This window comes from Manis javanica, chromosome 6 (assembly GCF_040802235.1).
Source record: "Manis javanica isolate MJ-LG chromosome 6, MJ_LKY, whole genome shotgun sequence".
Lineage (NCBI taxonomy): Eukaryota > Metazoa > Chordata > Mammalia > Pholidota > Manidae > Manis > Manis javanica.
Window position 1 is genome coordinate 30,831,726 of NC_133161.1, and position 24,408 is coordinate 30,856,133.

The following is a 24,408-nucleotide window of genomic DNA, read 5'->3' on the forward strand; positions in this document are numbered from 1 at the left end:
AAAACACATACTCAAATTAATATTTTAGTAGGTAGTCCTTTACACATAACTTTTTATAACTCAGTATGTGACCTATAACTTCGGTATGTGAGACCCACCAGGTGGTAAAAGCAGACTTAGTCACATCAATATCCAAATGTCAGTGTTCCAGTTACCCACCGGTCAGGCTATGAAGTTCAGTCTGCCATAGGACCCCAGCCATGGGTGTGCCTGTGCTGGCAAATCCAATCTGATTTCATTGCCCCACAATGGTGATTCCTGAGCTCCATAGCAGAATCTGGAATTCCAGTCATCTTCTCTGCTTTCATACTACAGAAACCATTGCCAAGTGAAGTCGGAAATCCACTGTATCAAGGGTGACAAAAGTAGTGCTACCTTTGGGATCATTGTGACTGTGGCTAATATGTAGGGACGCTGCATTATTGCTCTTGAGAGGTAAGAAGAATGAATCTTCTATGTTATATTCAATAGAGGTAGGGACGATAGCCCATTGTTTGAGATATAAAATATTCTGGTGATTAATGACACAGTTTTTTCTTTGGCCACCATGGCAAACCAAGCTGGGATCTCAAAGCTCAAGATAGGGAAGTCCTGTGGAGAGGCGCTGCCCCTGCTTCACGTTGCCTTGGCTGGCAGACTCGGTCCCCCAGTCCGGCACCACCCGCAGTACCGCAACAGTGTTTCAGCAAACCTTTCCCAGGTAATGAGGCACAAAGTAGTGAAGGTGCTAAAAATCAGCCCTGCAATTAGTTCCCTGCTCCCTGAGCCTCCACTGATAGATCACCAGGACTCCATTTTCCCTTTTTCTCTGAAACTGGCATTTGTTGGAGCCGCTTTAACCATTCAAATTGTCTGAATCTCATTGAGGAACAGAGGTCAAGACTTTCTTCTGGGCTCCATGATCTCTCTGCACATGAGGAAATGCAAATGGGTATTTGGTATTGGGGCACCACCAGAAGCCACTGAACCACAGCCCATTAAGTTCTGATTTAAAGAATTGAAATGCCTTACAATCAAGGCTCTAATTGGTATGCAAAGTAGAAAAATTCATATAGAAGTAATTATTACAGACGTTATTTTAATAGAGTTTATTTTTGCCAGAGTTTGCTGGTTATTCACCTTTTGTCTACCTACCATGCCCCAGATTCATTCTTAACTGTTCTTTTTGCCCTGTGCTACACTCCTCAGAGGCTGAACTCTATGGACCACATCTTACCAACTGACTTCCATTTGTATTCAACCAATGGGAGACAGAAGTAAATTACGGTGTGAGGTGAGAAAGAGCTTTGTGTATTACCCATTCCCTATCTTCTTTAAGATGCATTTCTCGGCAGTAATTTGCAACCCTCCACTACTGCAGTTTCGGTCCTGTACTCCTTGTCTATAGACTCCAGCTCTCACTGGGCTAGTAATGGCACCTCTCTATCACCAGTGTCTAAATTCCTCAACTTTGTTAGTTTCCTTAATCTTGCTATAAGTCCTTAAATTCCATATTCATTAAAGTCTATTGTGTAATCTGAGTTTGATTCTATTTCTTTCTGGGACTTAGATTGTTACAACAGATATTCTATGTGTTACACATATTACATGTGTTTTTAATTACTCCATTCATATTATAATTTAATCTTCTCAAGCTAGGACAGCAGATGAAATTCCCCATAAATAACACCTATCAGAAGAGGACCAATCAAGGAGGTAACTCACTGCCACCTACCACCACAACATTGCTATAGCTATAATTTAACAGTTAAAAAGATTAGTTTCCATAAAACTAAAATTAATAGGGAACAGGAATAACAAGATCTCCCTAAAACTTTCTACATACAGAATGTTCACTAATATCAATAAAATCAAACTAATTTTAGCACTAGATCACTGTGTGAACAGTCATTTCCTCCTCTGATGTGTCTGTCATATCACTGTGTTATTTTTAGTATGTAGCAGGGCTGGAGATGTATTTGATAGTTTACAGCACCAACAGGTTATGCTGAGCTCAGCAATGTTGCCAAGCAAAAAGAGATATTACATGAGGGCAGAATTTATTTTATACCAAAAATCTAAGCATATTTCTCCTTTATTTAAATTTGCCCATGGAAACCATTTTCCACAGGTAAGTAAACAGTGGATATGTTTGCAATGTGCTACTGTATTCCTACCCAGTGCAGACGAGATGGCAACCATGTTTTCATAAATACAAAGCAACAGACCACGTCATTGCCCCCCTCTTTCACTCCTCCTCCCATGAGTATATGTGTGGTGGGGAAAGGTTCTGCTTTACACTGGGCAGGGAATTGAATATTGATAGAATTTTCTGACAGTTTGTGGATGAATGTTTTAGCACAGAATGCAAAGGTCATGTTCACTCTCAGTTCAGCTGGTTTAATTTGATTTGGCCAGTTAATTATATAGAGAGAGCTTGCAAAAATAAATCAAGGTAAAAAGAACCACATATAAGCAATCCATATACTAGTTAATTTTTAACCATGTGCTCCCCAGTGCAGTTTGCTGTAGCCTTCAGGCACCAGAAGAGTTACACAGCCCCTTTGGTTTGGAATCCAAACTTAAAATAAGTTAATGTAGCTTACTTTAAAAAAAAAAGTCTGGATATACTATTAAATCTAGGTGTACTATTATACTTTGATAATTTATAGACAGCATTAATTTAGGTAATAGGAAAAACATTGTTGAGACATGATTCATTAAGGCAACTAAAATTTATGTGTGTATCCTACATAAGTCAAATTCAGAGTAAATCCTGGGACTGCTCAAATAAGTGATTGTGTTACCTCGACTGCTATAAGAATTTTGTTTTCATTTACCTGCTAATTATATGTGAGGTCTTAGGCCATATATTTGCCTCATTACCTAGACCTGGCATCTACACATTTTAAAGATATCAGCCATCTCAAGTAAAAAATATAATTAGAGGACTCCCTATCTTTCTATTATAATGGATTCAATTTATAGAAAATAACTTGATTAAAGACATTTAGCTATACCAAATCCTTGAAGAACAAAAAGTAAAAGATGAAATAAAATATAACTTCAGAGTTAAATAAAAACCATTTTGTATTCTACATGTAAAATTTTAAGAATTTATTCTTACATATGGAGAGGATAGTTGTCATTTATTATCTGTTATATGATCAAGTTATATATCATCTAGACACACTAAGGGCAAAAAAATTATGAAGTATCACTACTCAAAAAGCTGTCTTTACAGAGATATGTTCATATATCCCCACCAAAATTATGAGGTATCTGGCAGTATAAGACTCTGATATGATAGCTTATTTCTGCAAGATGGTATCTTAGTGCAGGTTTCTAAACCATGCATTCACATCCTTGATTATCCAGGACACACTTCCCAGATGCCACCCTCCCAACACTGCTCATCCTTCCTGTAGCCTGTGCCCACCTTCTCTAGAGAAAATAAGTCCTCTTCACGATGGTTTCTGCTTTTCTAAACTCCCAGCTTAAAGATTTTATAGCAATATTTTGACCAAGCCGAGTAAGACTGTAGCAAAACAGAACACTACTTCCCTGAGCACTAACTTCCACAGTGGGAAGAGAAAATTTTTTTCTTCCACCTTTCTGTTCCTTTCCTTTTTTAAAAAATTTCCTGTAGCTGACAACTACTAGCTAGATATGACTGGAAACTCTTATTTAATACTCTTCTAACAATAACTTGAATTTATAAATTGAATTCATTTTTAAAATTATTTTCTAATGAACATCAAAAAACATCAGATAAGGCCCCTGTTATAGAATAGCTTGCACGTATGTTATTTAACTTGATTCTGACAATAGGCCACATTGTAGGTGAAACAAGTCTTAGATAGGTTTGGAAACTTAACCATGGCTTCAGAGCTGAAAAATGGAGGGCCTGGATTCAAATCCAATCTCTCATTGGAAAACCTGGGGTTGTTTTTATCACTCATTGAGTTAGGGTTTAGGCTTTATCCCATTAGTCCAGGGGCTAGAGGTTGAAGTCCAGGACCCAGATTGTCTAAACTTAGAAAAGTTCACATTTGATATGCATTAGAATTTGCTAGATTTTAGTTAAAATTTCCAGTATGATTTGGAGAGAAAAGAATATTCTCATATAATGCATAAATTATAATATATTCAAAGGGACATAAAACTGCATTGTGAAATCTACAGCTTATTTTTATGTTTTCCCCCAAAAAAGTAGCAAATTCCCAGTGTTAATTTTACAAGAAAATGTGTATTCTTTCAGTCAGCTAACCAGTACTTATAAACATATTATAAACTATGAGGAGTACTACGTATATAAAGTTAATTTGAAAAATACAATTACATTTCCTAGGATGAAAGCATGAATCATCAATTTTATTTGTGAAACTCAGATGCCACCTATTGTTTAGAAAAATAAATACATCATCTTGGTTATAATTTTTTTTTTACTAACGATTTACCTGTCTGTTGAAATTTAAACATTTTTACATACAGAACAGAGCCTGGCTCTCCAACTGCATAGAATAGTTTGAGATTTCAAGGACATGAAAACATTAATGAAGGGCTCTGAAATTTAAGTCAGTACGGAAGAAGTAAAGTATCCTTCAGTATCCCTTCAGAGGGGTGTATTTTGCTCAGGTAATTCCTCCATTGAATTGCTTTTAGACCTGTGTGTCAAAAGTCAGGCATATTAGTGCCGATCTATTTCTGTGTTCTCTCCTCTCTTACATTGGTCTATATGTCTGTCCCTCCACCAGTGCCACACAGTCTTGATTACTGTAGCTATATAATAAGTCCTTAAATCAGGTAGAACAATTCTTCCCACTTAATTCTTTTTAAAATTGTTTCTGTTCTTTTAGTTCTTTTGCCTTTCCATACAGATTTAAGAATCATGTATATATCTACACATAATCTCGCTGAGATGTTGATAGGATTATATTAATCTGTGTCCACTTCAAAAGAATTGTCATCTTTACTATGTTGAGTCTTCTGATTTACAAACATATTACATCTCTTTATTTATTGAGATTTTATATATTTCTCTCATCAGCATTTAGTAGTTTTCAGTATAAGTTCTATACGTGTTCTGTTAAGTATTTCATTTATGCTCATTTTCAGATTATAGAAATATTATTGATTTTTCTATGTTTATCTTGTATTTTTCAACTTGACAAACCCACTTATTCTAGTAGGCTTTTTGGGCAGATTTCTTCAGATTTTACGTGTGTACAATCATGTCATCTGCAAATAGTGACAATTTTACTTCTTCCTTGCCTTTATGACTTTTACTTCCTTTTCTTGCCTTTAATGCACTGGCTAGAAATTCTAACATTATGTTGAATAAGTAAAGCCATCTGAATCTAGAATTTTCTTTGTGATAAGGTATTTAGCTATATATCTTTGATAGATGTTTATTCATGTTACATGTCTTCCTAATGAGCTTTCAGACTACATCTTTTGAGGAATTTGTACATTAAATCTATGCAATTAAATTTATTAGTGTATAGTTGTTATTATTCCCTTATAATCCATTTAATATCTACATGGTCTTTAATTATGATTCCTTACTAATTTCTGACATTTGTAATTTCCATCTTCTATTTTCTTGATCATTCTGTCTATAGGTTTGTTAATTCCAGTTCCACCAATTTTTGTTGCTGTTTCATTGATTTCTGCTTTTCATTTGTTTTTTCTCTTAGTTTGTTAAAGTGGACTCTTAAGTCATTCATTCAAGACAATTCTTTTATGATAAGCATTGATAGCTATAACTTTCTTATTAAGCGCTATTTTTGCTGTTCTGCTAAAGCTGCTTCAGAAACATCTCACAAGTTTTGATAGCTTCTCATTTTTCTTTTAATTCAATATATTTTCTAATTTACCTTGTGATTTTTTTGACATGACTAATTAGAAGTACGCTGTTCAGTTTCCAAATATTGAGGAATTTTCCAGATATATTTATAGCAATTTCATTTCATTGTTATAATAGAACATACTTGTAATAATTCAGTATTTGTAAATCTGTGGAGATTTTCATTATAGTCTAGGTGAATTTTCCAGGTGCACTTGAAGAAAAATAGTATATTCTGCTATTGCCGGTGAAGTGTTCTATAAATGCCAATTATGTCAAATTGTGTATATAGAAACAGTTGTGTTTCTATATCCTTGCTGATGTTTTTTGTCTTTTTCTATAAATTACTGATAGAGTATTGAAGTTTGAAACTGTAATTGTAGATTTTTCTCTCTCCTTTTAGTTGTTATCAGTTTTACTTCATGCATTTTGACAGTCTGCTACTATATAACATACACATTTAGGGTTGGATGTCTTCTTCATTAAATGAACCCTATGTCATAACGCAATGTCCTTCTTTATCCCTGGTAATATTTCTTGTTCTGAATCTACCTCATTTAACATTGATTCAGCTAATGTAATTTTCTTTTGATTAGTGCTTACATAGCATATCATTTTATTTTATTTTTAATCCCTCTTTGTCTTTGTTTAAAGTGTCTTTGTCTTTGTCTTAAAATAATATAGAATTGGACCTTCCTTTTTTATCTAATATTGACATGCTTTACTTTTTAATTAGATTGTTTAGATCATTTACATTTAATGGATTATTGATATGTTTGAATTTAAATATGCCATGTGTTACTTTTTTTCTATTTATCCCCACATTTTTTGGCCTTTTTTCTCTTTTCCTAACTTCCTCTGGAATAACTACATATATATTTTTTTAATGGTTTCATATCATCTCCACTATTGACTTATTGATCGTATCTATTTTTTAATTTTGTGGTTGCTCTTAAATACACACACACACACACATCAATCTATCTTCCATCAATATTATACCACTTCACATGTAGCATAAGAACTTCTAAGAGGTACTTCTATATCCTCTCTCTGGGTCTCAAGTCCAGATATTGACAAACTGTCTTATCTGATGCTCAGGGGTCTCTTCCAAGCTCATACAGGTGCTGGAAGAATTCAGTGGTCTGTGTCTTCAAGACTAAAGTCTCCTTTTTCTTGCTGGCTCTTGGTTAGGTGATGCCCTCATCTCCTAGAGGCCATGCTCATGTACTTGCCTCATGACCCCCCTTCATCTTCAAAGCCAGCATAATTTCCCGCTTTTCAAAACTCTCTCATACTTACATCTCTGACTTCTATGTCTGGCCTCCAGATTTAGATTTAAAGGACTCATGATAGGGACTCATAAAGATTTAAGGATTTATTTCAATTTAAAGGACTCAGACCCAAACAGGATAATGTCCTTTGGGCCATTCGAAGCAACATAACCATAGGAATGATATCTCACCATATTCACAGGCTCCACCCATAGGCCAGGCATGGGTCACTGGGGGTCATGTTATAATTCTGCCTATCATACAAGGCATGGAGACTCATTAAGCTAAAACATAATTTCTTAAAGGAGGAAGATAGAGATTTTCAGCTTGTAACCTCTCCAGTTAACTAAAAAAATCTTCCTGGACTGTAAGATGTTTTTTATCTTAAACTGCCATGTCTAGAACTTGCCCAGCATATAATGAAAATTCAGTAAATATGTGTTGAATGGAACACCTGCCTTCTTTTTTGCAGCGAACAGGCTTCTAAAGTGTACATTGATTAACATTATTCTCCAACACTCTCAATTGCCTTCATTGCTCAAGGCAATCAGGTGTCCTCAATTCCACTTGTAGATCCTGGCTAGTTGAACACTCCAACAAAAGCCCCAGTGAAATAATAGTTCCAGTAAAAGCAGTACAACACCGCTATTTCCCTGCATTCTATAAGTATGAAAAACGCAAAAGGAGAAAGTCAGTCAACAAACATGCATGTGTAATCTAGGTCTACACATTAATCATAGTAATCAGGAAGTAAGATCCATGATTTCCTGGAATCTTGCAAATAAAACTAGAGAGGTGGTGATTCTAGACAGCTGACATACATTGCAAAATAAAACACCATTTCTATTCTCAGCTCACTTTTTAATACCATCTTTTTCATATGGACACATTTTTTATGCCCATTTCAGCTTTTTCTAGTTGCTTCTTTGCCTCGGCTCCTTCTATTTCTTCTTTGCTGTTTCTTCTTTCTGCCTAATCAGGTATCCCCCCATGTTTGGACTGATCCCCATCCATCGTTTCTCTGGCCCTCTCCCCTTCTTTATCTTTTGCTAGACTCGTTGTTCTCCTCATTACTAGTCTATCTACAGATTACTCCTCTCTCCAACGAGTACTGGCTCTTCTTTACAATCGTTGCTTACTTTTATATAAATTAGGTTTTCATCCTCAGTTCCTGAATATGAAAGTGTTTAATAAGAACAGTATATTTTATCTATAATAAGAATAGATATCTCTAGTATCAGCCTTTAAAAGAAAGATTAAGTATTTTTTCTATGTAATATGGCTGATACACACTAATGGAAAAAACACAATGCCTTAGAGTATCTCTGATCAGTTTCCACTTCAGTATGTATATCCACTTCAGTATGTATATATCTTTTACAAAGATATATAGGATATACATACCGAGCATAACTTAGATTGTCCACTAGATGGCAAACAATTACACAGAGAGACTGGGGATAGAAAAAGATTTTATGGAATTACAGATTTTGTTATAAATGCAAATTTTTTTTCTTTCAACAAATGAAGCCAGTACCCAAGGTTGAAGTTTGAGGACTTCAGTCATAAAGAAGGGTATTCCTCTAGACTGTCCACATGAGTGGGAAAAGTAGTCTTTATACGACTACCTAGAGGAAGTTTTAATATAATTCACCTAAAGTTAGATATGTGTTTTATAGTTCCTTTCTGTTGCTAAAATCCTTAAAGGAAAAATGAATGTGATCTATTTTAGATATTAACAGTTTGACCAATTACCAAACAATCTGACAGCCTTTTAAGATATTAAGTACTCAGGAGAATTCACAGCAATGAGCTAGCAATTAAACTCAAGTCAAATACTGTTGCACTATGCCTGAACTACTGTTTTAGATACTCGTTTTCTACAAATGGGTAATCAACACAAGTTCATTTGTGAAATATATGAAGTTCTTTCTCTACCCTATCTAGTTTTTTATTAGATAAAAATTCCATGTCAAAATTCCACCCAGTCTCAGGATCTGATTCAAATCCCTACTTTGCTACCAAGATTAACCTTAGTCACGGTTCCACCAAGATCTCTCTCCTCCGATTTTTGGGTGCTTTCCTTGTGCCTCTATAATGAATTATACTTTTATTATGCTGCATGAGTTTTGATTGGAACACCCAGAGAACCTCTACTTATCCTTCAAGGCCAGCAGAAAGTTCTCCTTTATTTGAAGTCACCTCTGATCCCCCTAACCTACTGTTATAGGTTAATAAGGTGGCTTATTAAGTTCCTCTTTTTATGCTGATGATAAATGTAGGGTGCACATAGTCTGACCTGCATTAACTTACATGGTTAAAAAAGACTGGGGAGGGGACTAAACATCTGTGAGCTCATGGAGGGCTGAGGATATAATTTATCTTTTTCATCTTTGCCCCCCAGTATATAATATAGAAATTAGATCAGAGTTCCTAAGCCTGAGCACTGTTGACATTTGGGGCCAGATAAGTACTTGCAGGAGGCTGTCCTGTACATTGTGGGCTACTTAGCAGTTTTCTTAACAATCAAAAGTCTGTCCAGACATTGCCAGGTATTCTCTGGGAGACAAAATAGCCCCAGTCAAGAACCATTGATCTAAACCATAGTTGAAATTAAATGTGTGTTGACTTGATGTGAGGAATTGTCAGGTTTTCTTTCCCATGTTAGCTCTTTTACATACCTAGCATTAAAAGGGACTTCAACAAATTAAATGAATGAGTGGTTAAAATACCTTTCCTTGAGCCTTTAAAAATAGAGTTTACAAGGAATGATATATATTCATCTATTCATTAGAGAGATGGGGTGGTATGTTGGTTAATGAGATAAATGCTGGAGTTAGACTAGGTAGGTTTAAATCTAGATTGCATATGTTTCTATCCCAGCTCTCAGCTTCTTATCTCCATAACCTTGAGCAAGTCATTAAACATTGCTGCACCTTGATATCCTCATCATAAATGAATGATAAGGATGTGAATAGTACTTAGTTCAACAAGACTTTATGAAGATAACATGAGTTAAGTTATTCAAAGCACTTGGAACCATGCCTGACAAGTGTCGATTATTATTATGCTTTTGGCAAACTGAATACCTACTATACTCTAGACATTTTGCCATTGATATGGGGATTTAACTATGAATAAAAAGTTCAAACTCTCATGGATCTTGCAATCCAAAAGGCAAGGGTGACAATAATAGATAATAAAGCAGGGTAACTAACAGAATGGCAGGCCAGCCAGAGGAGGCTACACCCAAGTCCCATGTGAGGCACGGAAGCTATCTCAGGAGACAGTTAAAGGAAGAGTCAGGCTTCCAGGGAACAGTCCTGAGGCCAGGCCATGCTGGATGTGTTTAAGGCATGGCAAGGAGCACAGTGAAACTACGTACTATGTAATTGTGGTGTTTTTTGTTTTATTTTTAAAAAGCAAAATTGTAAATTCCCTTTCAGGAAAAAAAAACTAAGTGAATTTCAAAAGGCTACAGACAGAAACATGCTAGAAACTTAACAAATGTTTTTTTGGTGTGATGAACTATGGCTGATGCATTTTCTTTTTTCTTTTCCATAATACCAAAATCTTATGAATATGTATTACTGTAATATTTCAAAACAAAAACAAAAACAAAAAGACTTTATCAATGCAAGCACTTGTAACTAAAATGGAGTTTCCATTTATACAGGATTATATTTTTCCTCTGTTTTGTAGCTGAAGTTTTAATATTTTTACTTTAAATGTTCTAATACATGCCTAACAAAATTATGTTGCAAAGTTTACTCTTAATCAGATTGCACTCAATATTTTGGCTAAAAAGTTTTTTTCCGCCTATAAACTGAACACAGTTTAATCTTCTCAATTGATGGTTCGTAACACAGATATTTGTCTTTTGAAATTTCTTCACATCCTCTAAGGTGAAAGCTGTTCTCCATGTAACAAACTTCTCTTCAAATGAATACTCAGAGAAATACTGTGATAGTTCATTTACTGCTCTTTCAAAATAGGCTTCTAAATCAAGACGGCAGCAAAAAATTGGTAGAAATGGGATTACACATCTAGAAAACAAGTGATATTTGATATGTTTTAATTTATGTTCACATATTTTTACTAAGTATATTTCTTAAATGCTATGCCTCAACTCTAACACAATTATATTTAGCATTGATACTACTGCATTTTATAGTCATTAAAAATGTATAATTGTGACCATTGTATAACCACTGTGACCAACCTGTTGCCATCAGATTCCTTTCTCCTCTCTTTCTTTTTTCTTTTTTAAGTTTTTACACAATAAGTGAAGGACTGGGAAGGAAAGTGGCTACTGGTGCATACAAAGAATAATTGTACATATTTTTATTTTGCACAACAACAAAAAAACCTGCCAAAGTAAGATAGTCACCAAAAAAGGTGGATTGCTGTTTTATAAACCTAAATAACTATATATATTTTTGAAAAGAAGCACCAAACATTACTTTAATAAATAACTGCTATATTCAATTCTTCATAACTATTTAATTTGAAGTTTTAGATAAAGAAAAGTTATATGTTATATTAACTATTATCAAATGTACTTATCTGAAGCATTCACATTTGCCCCTTTCTTCAGAAGAAATTCTACCATTTCTGCATTATTTTCAGTAATGGCAAGTAACAGTGGAGTATACCCATCCTGAAAAAATAATTTCAAAATGATTATTTAAAATATTGTACCAACCATTACATGCCTTTTAGGTTCAAGTTCAATTAAAAGATAAGTGTGCTGATAAGAAACCTCTGAATATACACTTCTCATTTTTAAGAGATTTTTGATATGTAGCAAGATAAGATTTCAAAGACCAAGAAAATAAATTGGAATTAAGCCAGCCAAAATATAAAATTAAAATTTCTACTTTAATTGAAATTGTGGACAAGAACTTAATTCAAACTATGGACAAGAGCAGTCTGGTGTATTTAAGTGATGAGCACCTAGCATTTAATGGAAGTATTGGAAACCATCAGTTCACATTTCATAGTGTTGTTACAATTGGGTTTCCATAGGGTTTCATTTACATCTCTAAGGCTGGCACTTATTTTGGGCTGTATGTAGGTAAAATATTAGTGAACTAAAGTGTTAAGAAACTTAAAAAAATACCTATCAGTTATCCAAAATGTCTCAACAGAAAAGTAGAATTACTTCTAGTAAAATAAGTGATTTTCTAATTAAACCCTATTATCATTATTCATGAGCATATAAATAAAAATAGAAAAAAATGGAGGCTTTATGATTTTTAATCAATATCCATATATAGGATATCCACATATAGGATATATATCAATATCTTTCATTTGATGTAAGCCTTTGAACAGTTATATTGTAAAATATGATATTGCTTTGGAGGTCAGGATTATTATCAAAAATGAAATGGAGACTTTTTAAAAAGGAAAACCTCATCTGCATTTAGTGATCTCATTCTCCTCTTCAATTTCATTTTGAAAAATTCATGCTTTATATAACATTTGTTTCAACGGATATGAATTACCTTCAATGAACAACTTCTTCCATTGCTTTCTAAAATGCAGTTTTATTTTTAATAGAGCACTACCTTATTTTGAGCTTCCAGATTAGCATTGTGCTGAAGCAGTTTTTCAACTAATGAGACACTTTGACCACAGACAGCATAATGAAGGGCCATCTAAATCCACCAGATTTGGGTCTACACCATGGTCTAGAAGAATAGCAGCACAATTCTCCTTTTCACACAATACTGCCTGTCAATACAACCAAAATAGTTGAGTAACCAATTGACTACAAATGTTTAATACTATGTTTTAAAATATGAAATCCAAAAAAAGTTAACTAGGAGAAGAACTCGAACATATAAGCGTGGAAAAGAAAAAATCAACACACCTTAGTCAATGGAGATCTGTTTTCACCATCCCAGACATTTAATTTGCATTGTTTCTCTATTAAGAGAGATACAATATTTGAATATCCGTTAGCATAAGCCACATGCAAGGGTGTTCTGTATCAATATAATGAAACACAAAGCTAGAGATAAATCTTAGTTTGAAAGTAACTTAGTTACTTATAAACCCAAGAACATGCCAGACAATTTTTAAGATATTTGCTTCATGTGCTTATTTATATTTAAACAAAACTTACAGTAATTAAATTACTTTTTACTGAATTTGAAAAGGTGTGCAAATACCTTGAAGATAATATAACTTAACTGATTTCACTTCAAGGAAAATTTAACTAAAATTAGTTTAAAAATAAGTTTTTTCAAATGCCAAACTGGTATCAGCCTTGGAAAGAACGATAAAATTAGACAGACAATAGAATGTAGAAATGATCTCCAAAACCTGAAATATATGCGACAGTTAACAGGAGGAAGGGACATTGCCTACATTTGAATCTCCTATTCCATGGCCTGCCACCCCTGTTTGTGTATTTCTTTCTTTGCCCAGCTATTAATTGCATCTAAGAAACAAACACAAACGTGACAACCTCGGGACTCTCTAAGTTGCAGATATTAACCTAACTTTGTTATCAAAATAACTTGTATTAAAAGAGCCTTATTTTATGTAACCTCCAGAAACCAAGTACAAATTCATGAAGTATGACAGGTACTAATTAGCTTCATATCAACTTTGAGTTTTTAGCCTGAACTAGTCCTCAAGAAACTTTTTTTTAAATCTATTAAGGAGATATTATTATGCCCTTGTTTTTAGGTAATTTTATAATACAGAGTCTATATATAGATAGCCAGGTCCCAAATAAGAGACTTTAGACACCACTTCCCTACTTCAGTTTAGGTCCTCAGAAGCATTTTATGGCTGTCTAAACAGACATGTTATTGACACTAAGAGTAACAAAATGGTGGCCCACAAGGACTTGAAAATAAAGTAATTTTCAAAGAAGTAGACTAAAAAAATCCATACACAATGCTATAACTTGTCACTTATGAGAGTAAATCAAGAAAATATAAAAATAGTTTTGAACAATTTGGAAATACTAAAGTTCCAATTAAGTTTACCTGAAGTAATCTGTAGAAAGCAAGAGTATAATATAACTACAATATGAAAAGCAGAAACCTAACCAATTATATTATTCTCTGTCCAAAGAAAGACTGATCAGAAAGAGAATAGTCAGCTTGGATGATAGAATGGAACCAGAAGTAATCCATGATTAATTAACATCCTCCATAGGAAAAAAAAATCTGAATTTAAGGAACCTTTATTTCAATCACTGAAAAGGAATACTTTGTTGCAACATAAAAATGATCATCAGACATCATAGTCTAGATATCCCTCAAAATTATCTCCTTTACTGTATTGTGGTTCCATTCAAACTTCTGTTGACGAATTTGACTTCTTAGAAATCCCAATACAGGAAAATCCAGTCTTTTTGTTAACACCCACACTTAAGAATAAACTTCCTTGTATAATAGAAGTTTCTCAGTCCTCATCCCAAAATACACAGGGCCAAATAGCTTTAAGTCCACCTAAAGCAACTCCTTGCAGTAGCATAGCAAATTCTAGCAAACTTTTTGACCCATCTCCTTGATCACTACTAGTACACCCGTCTCGTGAATTTAGTCCTTAAGACTTTAGGAGCCTTTTATTCAACCTTTAGATCCAACTCTCCATCTAACTCCAGTTTTCTTTTTTCATTAAAAGACAAAATACAAAACAAAACAAACAAATCTGCTTTCTCTGAGAGAAAGTAAATGGCATTTGGGTAATTCCCAGCAGGTTTTCCAAAAGTGGCTGCTGCATACCTTTTTGATAATTTTGCTCTTCCAGTTGAAGTCTAAACCCCACTGTTATAATTAAACCTGTTATAAAAACCTCAGAGCCCATCTATTTGCTCCAAGGAACATAGGAAATAGCTACAAATTTGATAAAGTAAAATCGCTATGAAAGCTTCTGCTTTCTAAGGAAGTACTGAGCAATAAAGCCCTGTGTCTTCTACACAAAATCTGAAAACGAGACTAACCTACCTTGGGTGGGCATGAAACACTGCACAGCTTACAATGTCACTTAAACTTTCAAGACAGTCTTATAAAGATTTTTACTTGGAATATTTGCCATCCTTTTAAATGAGCCACCCCAGTCTAAAAAGACAAAATGTCTTAAGAACATATGAATTTAACATTTGCCTTCATTTCAAGTCTTAGATTGAACTGTTCTTAAATTTCAGAACTCATAATTGGAGTATGCAGCAGATAATGTCTTTATTATGGCCATTTACCAAATGTTTACATATACAAAGTAAATGCCTCAAGGGCAATAGAAATTTTTTTCACCTAATGCCAAAATCAAAAACCATTCTGTTTTTTGAAACAGTTGAGTGCAAAATGTGTGTTTACAAATACCTTGGAGAAATACTTTAAAACCAAGAATATTTCTCCATTTCTAAAACATCCTTAACTTTTATCAACATATTATGTTCCCAATCTGTTAGTTTATATTGTTACTTAACTCATAGTACTTATTTTGCAGGACATCTAAACCCTTGTGAAGCCTAGAGCTGGTTCTTGGGCTTCAGGTTAGCTGGTATCATTTTGTTTCATTCGAGTCCTTTGCTCTCTCCCAGCCTGTCCCCTCTCTCATATACTGTGGAAGAATTGTTAGCATAGATTGTGGGCAGGTGCAGAATTGTCAGGTCCTAGAAATCTCTAATTGAACTTTAGCAAAAGTCATGACTTGGATGGATGTCAAGAGTGGATCATTACCATGGAAGATGACATGGAAACTGTCATCTGTGAGACAGGGTGCAAGACCAGCCTTCCGTTAGGTCATTAGCTGCAGTCTTCAATTAGGTCTCATCATGAAAACACCCTTTTTATTAACTGACTTTGTTGGGCTCTTTGTAACTTAAAATTCAGCCTAAGTGAAGAAGTAACCATGGAAGCTACCTCACACTAGATCATTAAATTATTTTCAACTCTAAGCTGGACACTTTAGCTCTAATCTAGGTGTGAGTAGTGTGGCTAGAAGTACTAGCTGAAAACTGAGCCTTCATCTATAGGTAGATATAGATCTGAGGGAATTTTTATTGAAAGCCATAAAAGTAATTTAATTTTATAGCTGAAAGAGATATTAAGCATCTATTCTATTCATTTTCAAACTTCTTAGGTACAATATTCTTGAAATAAAAAGTAAATGGAAACCAATAAGTAAGCACATTATCAGGGAGCTGCTCTGGTCTAATAAGAAGTAGGCTGTAGCCGGGCTTTAGAGATCTTGGTTTGAAAAACACTAATTTAGTAAAATAGCTCTGATTTGACAGATAAAGAGAGTTACTGTCAAGGTCATACAAATGCAAAGCATGCCTCAACTTGAGATCTTTATTCCCAAAACAATATTTCTTCCTACTGGGCCACTATAGCCTCCAAAATAATCTGCTCACTATCTGTTACAGTATTTGCCCCATTCCCTCCTAATCAGATATTTCCACTTCTAGTATCATAATTTTTACTAGAAACCTACTTAGAATACTATTTCCATAAGGCCATTATTAATTGTACATATACTTAGTATCAGAGACCTTTAGCACAATGCTTCTGAAGTGAGTTTGTGGAACGTTCTATAAACATTACAATTCACCCTTCAGAAGTCTCCAGGGACCACCCTCTACCTACTTTCCCCTGCCCAAAACTCATCTCTTCCTCAGAAATAGTGATTCTGAGTTTAGAATGTATCCTTTCAGATTTTCTCTCTCTCTCGTTCTCAATCTCTCTTTCTACCTACACACACACTCAAATAGAATATACAGTTTGAGATTTTTTTTCACTTCTATTGTATAATTTATATACAAACATTAAGGGTAAAATTTTATGAGTTTTGACCAATATACAGTTAATCACCACCACAATCATGATAAAGAACATTTCCTTCACTCTGAAGTTCCCTTGTTCCCCTTTACAATCAATCTCCTTCTCCCTCTCCCCATCTGAACCCTGTGGTAGCCATTAATTTGCTGTCTGTGGCTATACTTTTTCCTTTTCTAGAATTTCACATAAATGGGGTTACTTAATATATAGTCTTTCGTATCTGACTTCTTTCACTTAGCATGATTTTTGAGGTTCACACTGTTATTGCATGTATCAGTAATTTGATTCCTTTTATTAATAAAAGATATCCTTTTATTGCTGCATAGTATCTTCACATCACTATGTATGTATGTACTCATTAATCAAAAATATTTATTGTGCACTTACTATGACTGCACAGGTTCTAGGTGCTGAGAATGCCACAGCAGCAAACAAAACAGACAAAAATACCTGCTCTTATGGATCATGCTAGCAGAAGAGGTACACAAAAAACTTAAATACAAAGTATGGCAGACAGTATTAAATGCTAAAGAGAAAAATCAGGCAGGGAAGAATAGAGAATGCCAGTGAGGAGAGGGGTTACAGCTGTGGGTAGAGTAGCCAGGGAAGCCTCACTTCAGCTAACAAATAAACACCTAAAGGAAGTGAGAGAGCAAGTCATGTGTGTACCTGGGGGGAGAGCACTCCACGCAGGGAGACCAGCAAGTCCAGAGGCCCTAAATACATTTCTGGCACTGCCATGAAGCACTAAGATGGCCAGCATAGCTGTTGAGTGAAATGGAGAGTCGTAGGAGGTAAGATGAGAGAGAGAACAGGGATGGGGTGAAGGTCATGTTGGGCGGCATGAGCCACTGGGAGGACTGGATTCTAACCCTCATGAGATGGAAAGCCAGTAGAAGTTGTTCAGGCAAGGAACGGCATCATTTTTTTTTGAGAGGGCATCTCTCATATTTATTGATCAAATGGTTGTTAACAACAATAAAATTCTGTATAGGGGACTCAATGTACAATCATTAATCAACCCCAAGCCTATTTCTCAACAGTCTCCAATCTTCTGAAGCATAACAAACAAGTTCTTACATGGTGAACAAGTTCTTACATAGTGAATAAGTTCTTACATGGTGAACAGTGCAAGGGCAGTCATATCACAGAAACTTTCGGTTTTGATCACGCATCATGAACTATAAACAATCAAGTCAGATAAGATTATTCGTTTGACTTTTATACTTGATTTATATGTGAATCCCACATTTCTCCCTTATTATTATTATTATTATTTTTAATAAAATGCTGAAGTGGTAGGTAGATGCAAGATAAAGGTAGAAAACATAATTTAGTGCTGTAAGAGGGCAAATGTAGATGATCAGGTGTGTGCCTGTAGACTAAGTATTAATCCAAGCTAGACAAGGGCAACAAAACATCCACGGATGCAGAAGATTTCTCTCAAAACAGGGGGGATGACGTTCTAAGCCTCCCCTCTGTTGATCCCCAATTTCTCACCTGATGGCCCCCCTGCGACTGTGCCTGTCTTAGGTTGTTCCTCCCTTGAGGAGTCTTACCCGTCTCTGGCTAACCGGTCATCTTCCGGGGCCATACAGGGAAATGTAAAGTTGGTAAGTGAGAGAGAAGCAATGGAATGGCATCATTTGACATACATTTTATAGGATCATTCTGGCTACTGTGTTGAGAAAAACTGAAAGATAAAAAGAAAACTAGTTAGGAGGCCATTGCAGTAACTCTGGTTAAGACATGGTGGTGACTTCACTAGGATGGAAACGGCAGGTAGCAAGAAATGGTTGGATCTTAGATATATTTTGAAGGTGGAGCCAACAAGATGTGCTGTTGAGTCAGACGGAGGATGTGGAAGAATGAGAGAGGGAGACAATGACTCCAGAGTTTCTGGCCTAAGTGACTGAAAGAAAGAATTTGGCATTGAAAGGAAGAGAACAGCAGACCTGAGGAGGAATAGCAGGAACACAGTCTGGGGATGTTCGAGTTGTCTAGGCAGTGATGTAATGGAGCCAGTGGTTCCCACAGGCCAATTGTTCAATTTTCAGGAATTATTCAAGCTCGTTGGCATCATACTGGTAGCTTTAAGTCAGGGCTTCTCCTCCCTTTGATGAACCCCAACTGCCACCCAAAAGCCTGGTGTTGAGTATTTACCAGCACACCACAGCCTGTTAGATAACCAGGTGGAAGTGTAGGCACATCTATCTATCCCTCTATCTATATACATACATATATATAAGTCTAGAATTCAGGGGAGAGGTCTAGCTGGAGATAAAACATTGGAAGGCATTGGAATATATAGGTATTTGGCATATAGATATTTAAAACCAATCTCTCTTTACAGGAGAGTGAAGATTAAGAGAGAGAGAGAATCATTTCAAGGTCTGGGCCCTGATATTTACCAGTCTGGAAGAGGGGGGGAAACTAACAAGGAATCTGAAAAGAAGTATCCTGAGAAGTACGAGAAATGCCAGGTGAACCAAGCATCCTGAAAGGCAAGACAGTATTTCAAATACCACTGACATATGGCAAGTAAGGTGCTTGGCTGAGATGTCAGCCAAGTAAGACTGAGAGTTGAGCACTAGATGAAGTCATGCTGAGATTCTCCATGACCTGGTACAGTAATTCAAGAGTGGCATAAGATTAAAGTCAGATAAACCAGATCACTCTGTTTTTTGTTAACAGATAAGGAGTTAAAACTGTCAGTAAGCTGACACAAACCCTCTTTCAGCTCACAGCTTCCATTACCCAATTATGATGAAAGATGATGCTTTTCATACCCTGTGGCTTGAAAACTCCCCCAAAGATTTTTAAGGTAAGTACAAATAGTACATAGTTTCTGTTATTAATGCTAAACTCAATAACATCTCCATTTCTTAATATATAAAATTAATTTTGTTTTGTCAGTCAGTGGTGGTGGTTAGGCTTTTTGATAATACTCTGCAATTGAAAAAAATTGCATAGATCCACACTAAAAAGTTAATTGTATTGCTATCTCAAAGTCTTAAAATCTTAATAACTACTTCTCTGGGATACAGCCTCTACTTTTTTCTTATTAGTACATTAGTAATATGGTAAATCTTAGGTGGCTGGAGACAGTATATACTGAAGAAAAAACAGCAGAATGGGGAAAGGGTGGAGTGCCCGGCAGAGGTGAAGGCCACGGGAGGAGTGGGCAGAATCAGGGAGAACACAAATGACCTCAAATATCCAAGTCAGCATTTTCAAAAATAAGAAGCTGCAAGTTGGGAGTGTGATCCTCTGCCGGTGATTGCCAGACCTGTCTGCTAAGGAACCGGTGGGGTGCCCAGACCGGCCCTGTTTCTGGTTAGAGGACCTGGCAGCTCCACGTCCCTTCCACCTCGCCCTCCCTCCCTCTGGTCACCTGTCTTCTCTATCCAGCATGTTCACATCGTGTTTGTTGAGCTGAAGGTACGTTTTCACCTTCTCCAAATCCCCTACTGAAGCAGCTTTGTGAAGTTTCTTTAAATCCTTATCTGGAAGGTTGTAGCCCAGCAGGGCCAGAGGACTCGTACTGGCCCTGCCTCTGGGCAGGTATGAGGATGGGCTGTGGGATTCATCCTTCCTTCGCCAGAATGCGCAAAGCTTCTTCACGGTGGTGCAGGAGGTAGTCCTTCAGTCAGACCAGAATGTCCCTGAGGCTCCTAATTGCCCCACATGCCCCTCTGGCCCAACGCCTAGGCTCATGTATTCCTCTGGCTGGGTCCTCACCCCTTCCTGAGTCCCAAAGCTGGCACAGGATCAGAAGTGAGCCGGAGCAATGGGCTGGGCCACCTGCTGGGGCAACACACTGGTCCCTCAACTTGCCAGGCAATGCCCATGACTCACACCTTTCTGCTGGGATGGGGGAAGGGGGGTGGCAGACCCAGATTCTCACTTAAGATCGTAGCCTGACTACAACACTCTCCATCTTCCTACTAGATCAAGAGACTTTGGGTAGAAACCTAACAACTTTCTTAAAAACAATCCTTTCTGCTTCAAGGATAGACCTAATGGCTTGACTGCAAACTGAGATTACCCTCCTCATGGTGGGGATGGCTCTCCTCCAGTGATCTTGCCCTCCAGCCTACTTCAGCCTCTCACCAACATAGTTCACATGTTACACCCTGTCTTTAGCAATCGCTGAATCCCTCCATAATCTCAATTGCAAAGGTACTTTTGAACACCACCTCTCATATACCATCTTACTTTCTCTCCTCACAAAACTCCAAATATCTTTCCATTCATTGTGCCTACAGTCCATTAATTCTGTCACCTTCCACTGACCCTGATCAGCCCACTCTGTGTCCTCACTTAAATGACATGGTCCGTCATTAACATCGGTCCCATGCATACACTTTCAGTATATTCACCCCCATTCCTTCCTTACTTGTCTGCCTAAACCAGTCCCAGCTAAATCTGTAACCCCCCTCTCAGCTTCTGTCCTGTGGCACTGAATGTGACTAAATGAGAAAACAAAACAAAACAAAGCCATACTGTTCCATCTCACTCTCAGTTCATAAAAATCAGCCTGAGGTGGATTAGTAAACTTCCCAGCAATCCTTAGATATTTCCCAGATCCATTCAGATTCACACCTTCCTTGACTAATTTATGTACAATACCTCTTCAAACTCTGCTTGGCTGATGACTTGGTTTCCTAATCCAGAGAAAAAAGAATTAATTAGGAGAAATTGTACAGGCTCCTGGGATATCTACCCACCTACCTACACCTTGCCAAAAGTAGTTTACCTTCTCTCCTGTTAACATTGGTGGTAGGTCCATGTTTCTAGCAAAGGCCATCACTTCTCTCCTGTACTGCACCCCATCCTCTGTAGCCCACCTATGGACATTGCCTCAGCAACTCCACTTCCTGCTTTCTCTTATGTCCTTAAAGTTTCCCCAAGACTAATTCTTATTATCATAAATACATGTCAGCATTTGTCCATCTTAAAAACAACCGTGACATCGTCCTCTGAAACCATTGCTCATTTCTCTCCTTTACATCAAACTCCTTAGAATTGCCCATATCATCATTTTTCTCCACAATTTTTCTTCCTCTGTTCTCACTTAAAGCAATTCCTATCATTACCCTTTTATTCCTCTCACAATCAATACTGCTTTAAGTATGATTGACTAAGACCTCCATCATGTAAAATCCAGTTGTCATTTCTTAGTTTTCATGTTAATCAAGGAGCATTTTGACACAGGTTTCAAGGACCCTTGCTTGCTTCTTGAAACACTTCACTGGGCTTCTAAGACATCACACTCCCTGATTTGATTCCTTCCTTTTTAACCAGTCCCTCTCAGTAGTTTGCTGAATTCTTCTTTATCTCCAATATTGGAGAACCCCAGGATCAATCCATAAGTTTTTTTCCCCCAAAAATCTCTGGAATCATCCTTTGATCTTATCTTTTACACCTACATTTAAACTGCCAGAAAATTCTGTCAACTCTAACTACAAAATATCCAGAATCCATTTGATTTCTTCCCCTATCCATAGTCCAATCTGGGCAATTTCATTCGGTCCCATGGCTTTAAATACCATTTATATGCTATCAACTCCAAAACTGGGAGTCCCAGTCCATCTCCATAGGAGGCTTTAGTAGGCAGCTTCCTGGCCATGAGAGGGTTACCATGTGGCAGTACCAATCCCTATTCTACCCTTAGGGTGCTCCTAAGAGCAGAAATCTCAAAAGAACAATGACTAACACTCAAGGCATTCAAAAACTAAACCACTGGGTAGGGAAAGAAAGTAACAGAACTTCTTTGCACATTACTATAATTTCCTTTGAAAATGGGTATTTATGTCTGTGTGTCCTATAATTATATATCAGTATACTGACACATGGGCTCACATATTTAGTATTATACTTTTTATTTTTTGCTAATCCCATCAACTGGAGTTCACTATCCTGGAACTGCTGGGAGGCTTGAATTAGAAATGGGGGCATTTACATGATGGAAAGTAGCAAGAACTATAACTCACAGCTCATTTTCAATAAAAAGTATTCCTATTCTCAGCAATAAAGAAAACAGAAAATAGAAATTTAGAAAGAATAATTAACACCAACTGGTAAAGCATACAAGAAAGGTTTGTGGAGGAAAATAAAACCTCTAACTGAATGTGACAGGGAAGTTTGTGTGCTTAAAGTTTTAAGTGGTTATTTTTCACATTTGTTTATTGTTAATATTTTACCTTCCTCTCTCATCAGTTCTCCTATTTATACCATTAATGTTAATATTTGTATATAAAATTCTCATAAAAGTTTAGTAGAAAACAACTATTCTTAGGAAGTACAAGAATAGACATTTTACAAATTTAATGATCATATTTTAGGATGGTTTCTTTGAATTAATTAAAAATAGGTCATTGCTTTTCTAAATTAAAGAATTTTACTATGTTCTATAAATTTTACAAAGACTAGAATTAAGTCCTAATTTGTGAACACTGAAGATTAATAATACCAAAATCACAAGATATTCCAACATCAAAATTATTTTTGTTTCCTTTTAAAATAGTTCTCCAAGAGCATTTATCTATTCTTTCATTCATCCTTCATCAAAAGTGAACTGAGCTCATCTGGGATCTTTACGCCTACCTCTCATGACCCTTCCTGCTATGAACAATTTCTGGCTGTTTCTGGTCTGTGTGAATTGAGAAAAACAAAATTAAAGTGTTAGTACTAAGTGCCAGTTAAAGGTTTCCCTCTCTTTCTTTGAAGTAAATAATTTCTGGATAATGGCAATTATACTAGATGATCCTCTCAAGTTTCATTTATAGTAATGCTTATTAAATGCTAAGTTTAAGTCATTGGAAATGCCTGCTATACATACATTTCATAAAAAAATTTCCTTTAATGAGCTTAGATTATGCTATAATGACAGTTCACTGGTTCATTTATACTCCCACCCTTGTGGATCACTATTTTATACCTTCACTATCTACCTGTTTCCTACTGTGATGACCTTGTTCCATATTTCACTGAAAAGGAAAGCAACCAGAAGGGAACTTGCATGTTTGCAGGACCACAATGACCCACTTGCCCTCACCTTGTCCGTCATTGTTCCTTCCTTCCATTACTGTGGATCAAATGTCCCTGCCCCTCATTAGGCTGGTCTCTCCACTTGGGAAACAGATCATCACCTCTTGACTTAAGGATATTGCTCAATCAATTCTCTATTCCCTGACTCAAAATGATCCTTTTTTCCCCCCTGTATTCAATACATGCTATAATTTTCCAATGCTAAAAACAAAAAACAAACCTGCAGCTATTGTCCATATCTACCTTTTTTTAGCACAAAATTCTCTGACAACATTGTGTGGAATGATTCTTACATTCACTCTTGAATTCACTTCTGACAGGCTTCTGCGTCCTCTTCTTCAGGGGGTTGACACCTGTTCTCCAAGACCACCCATGAGAGCCCACAAGTTTTACTAGTATGAGAAATAAGCATACAAACAGAAGGGTTATTGCTCGGCACCTCTAA

The 24,408-nt window shown here is 36.2% G+C and overlaps 1 protein-coding gene across 1 annotated transcript; it reads right to left on the reverse strand.

Moving 5' to 3' along the window:
• Positions 1-8,563: 8,563 nt before the first annotated feature.
• Positions 8,564-23,982, reverse strand: ANKRD7 (ankyrin repeat domain 7). Its single transcript, XM_037023476.2, is given in 7 exon segments — positions 8,564-11,761; positions 12,675-12,765; positions 12,767-12,840; positions 12,980-13,094; positions 20,305-20,553; positions 21,543-21,577; positions 23,971-23,982. Coding segments are annotated over 7 exon segments (684 nt in total). The 3' UTR covers positions 8,564-11,653.
• Positions 23,983-24,408: the final 426 nt, after the last annotated feature.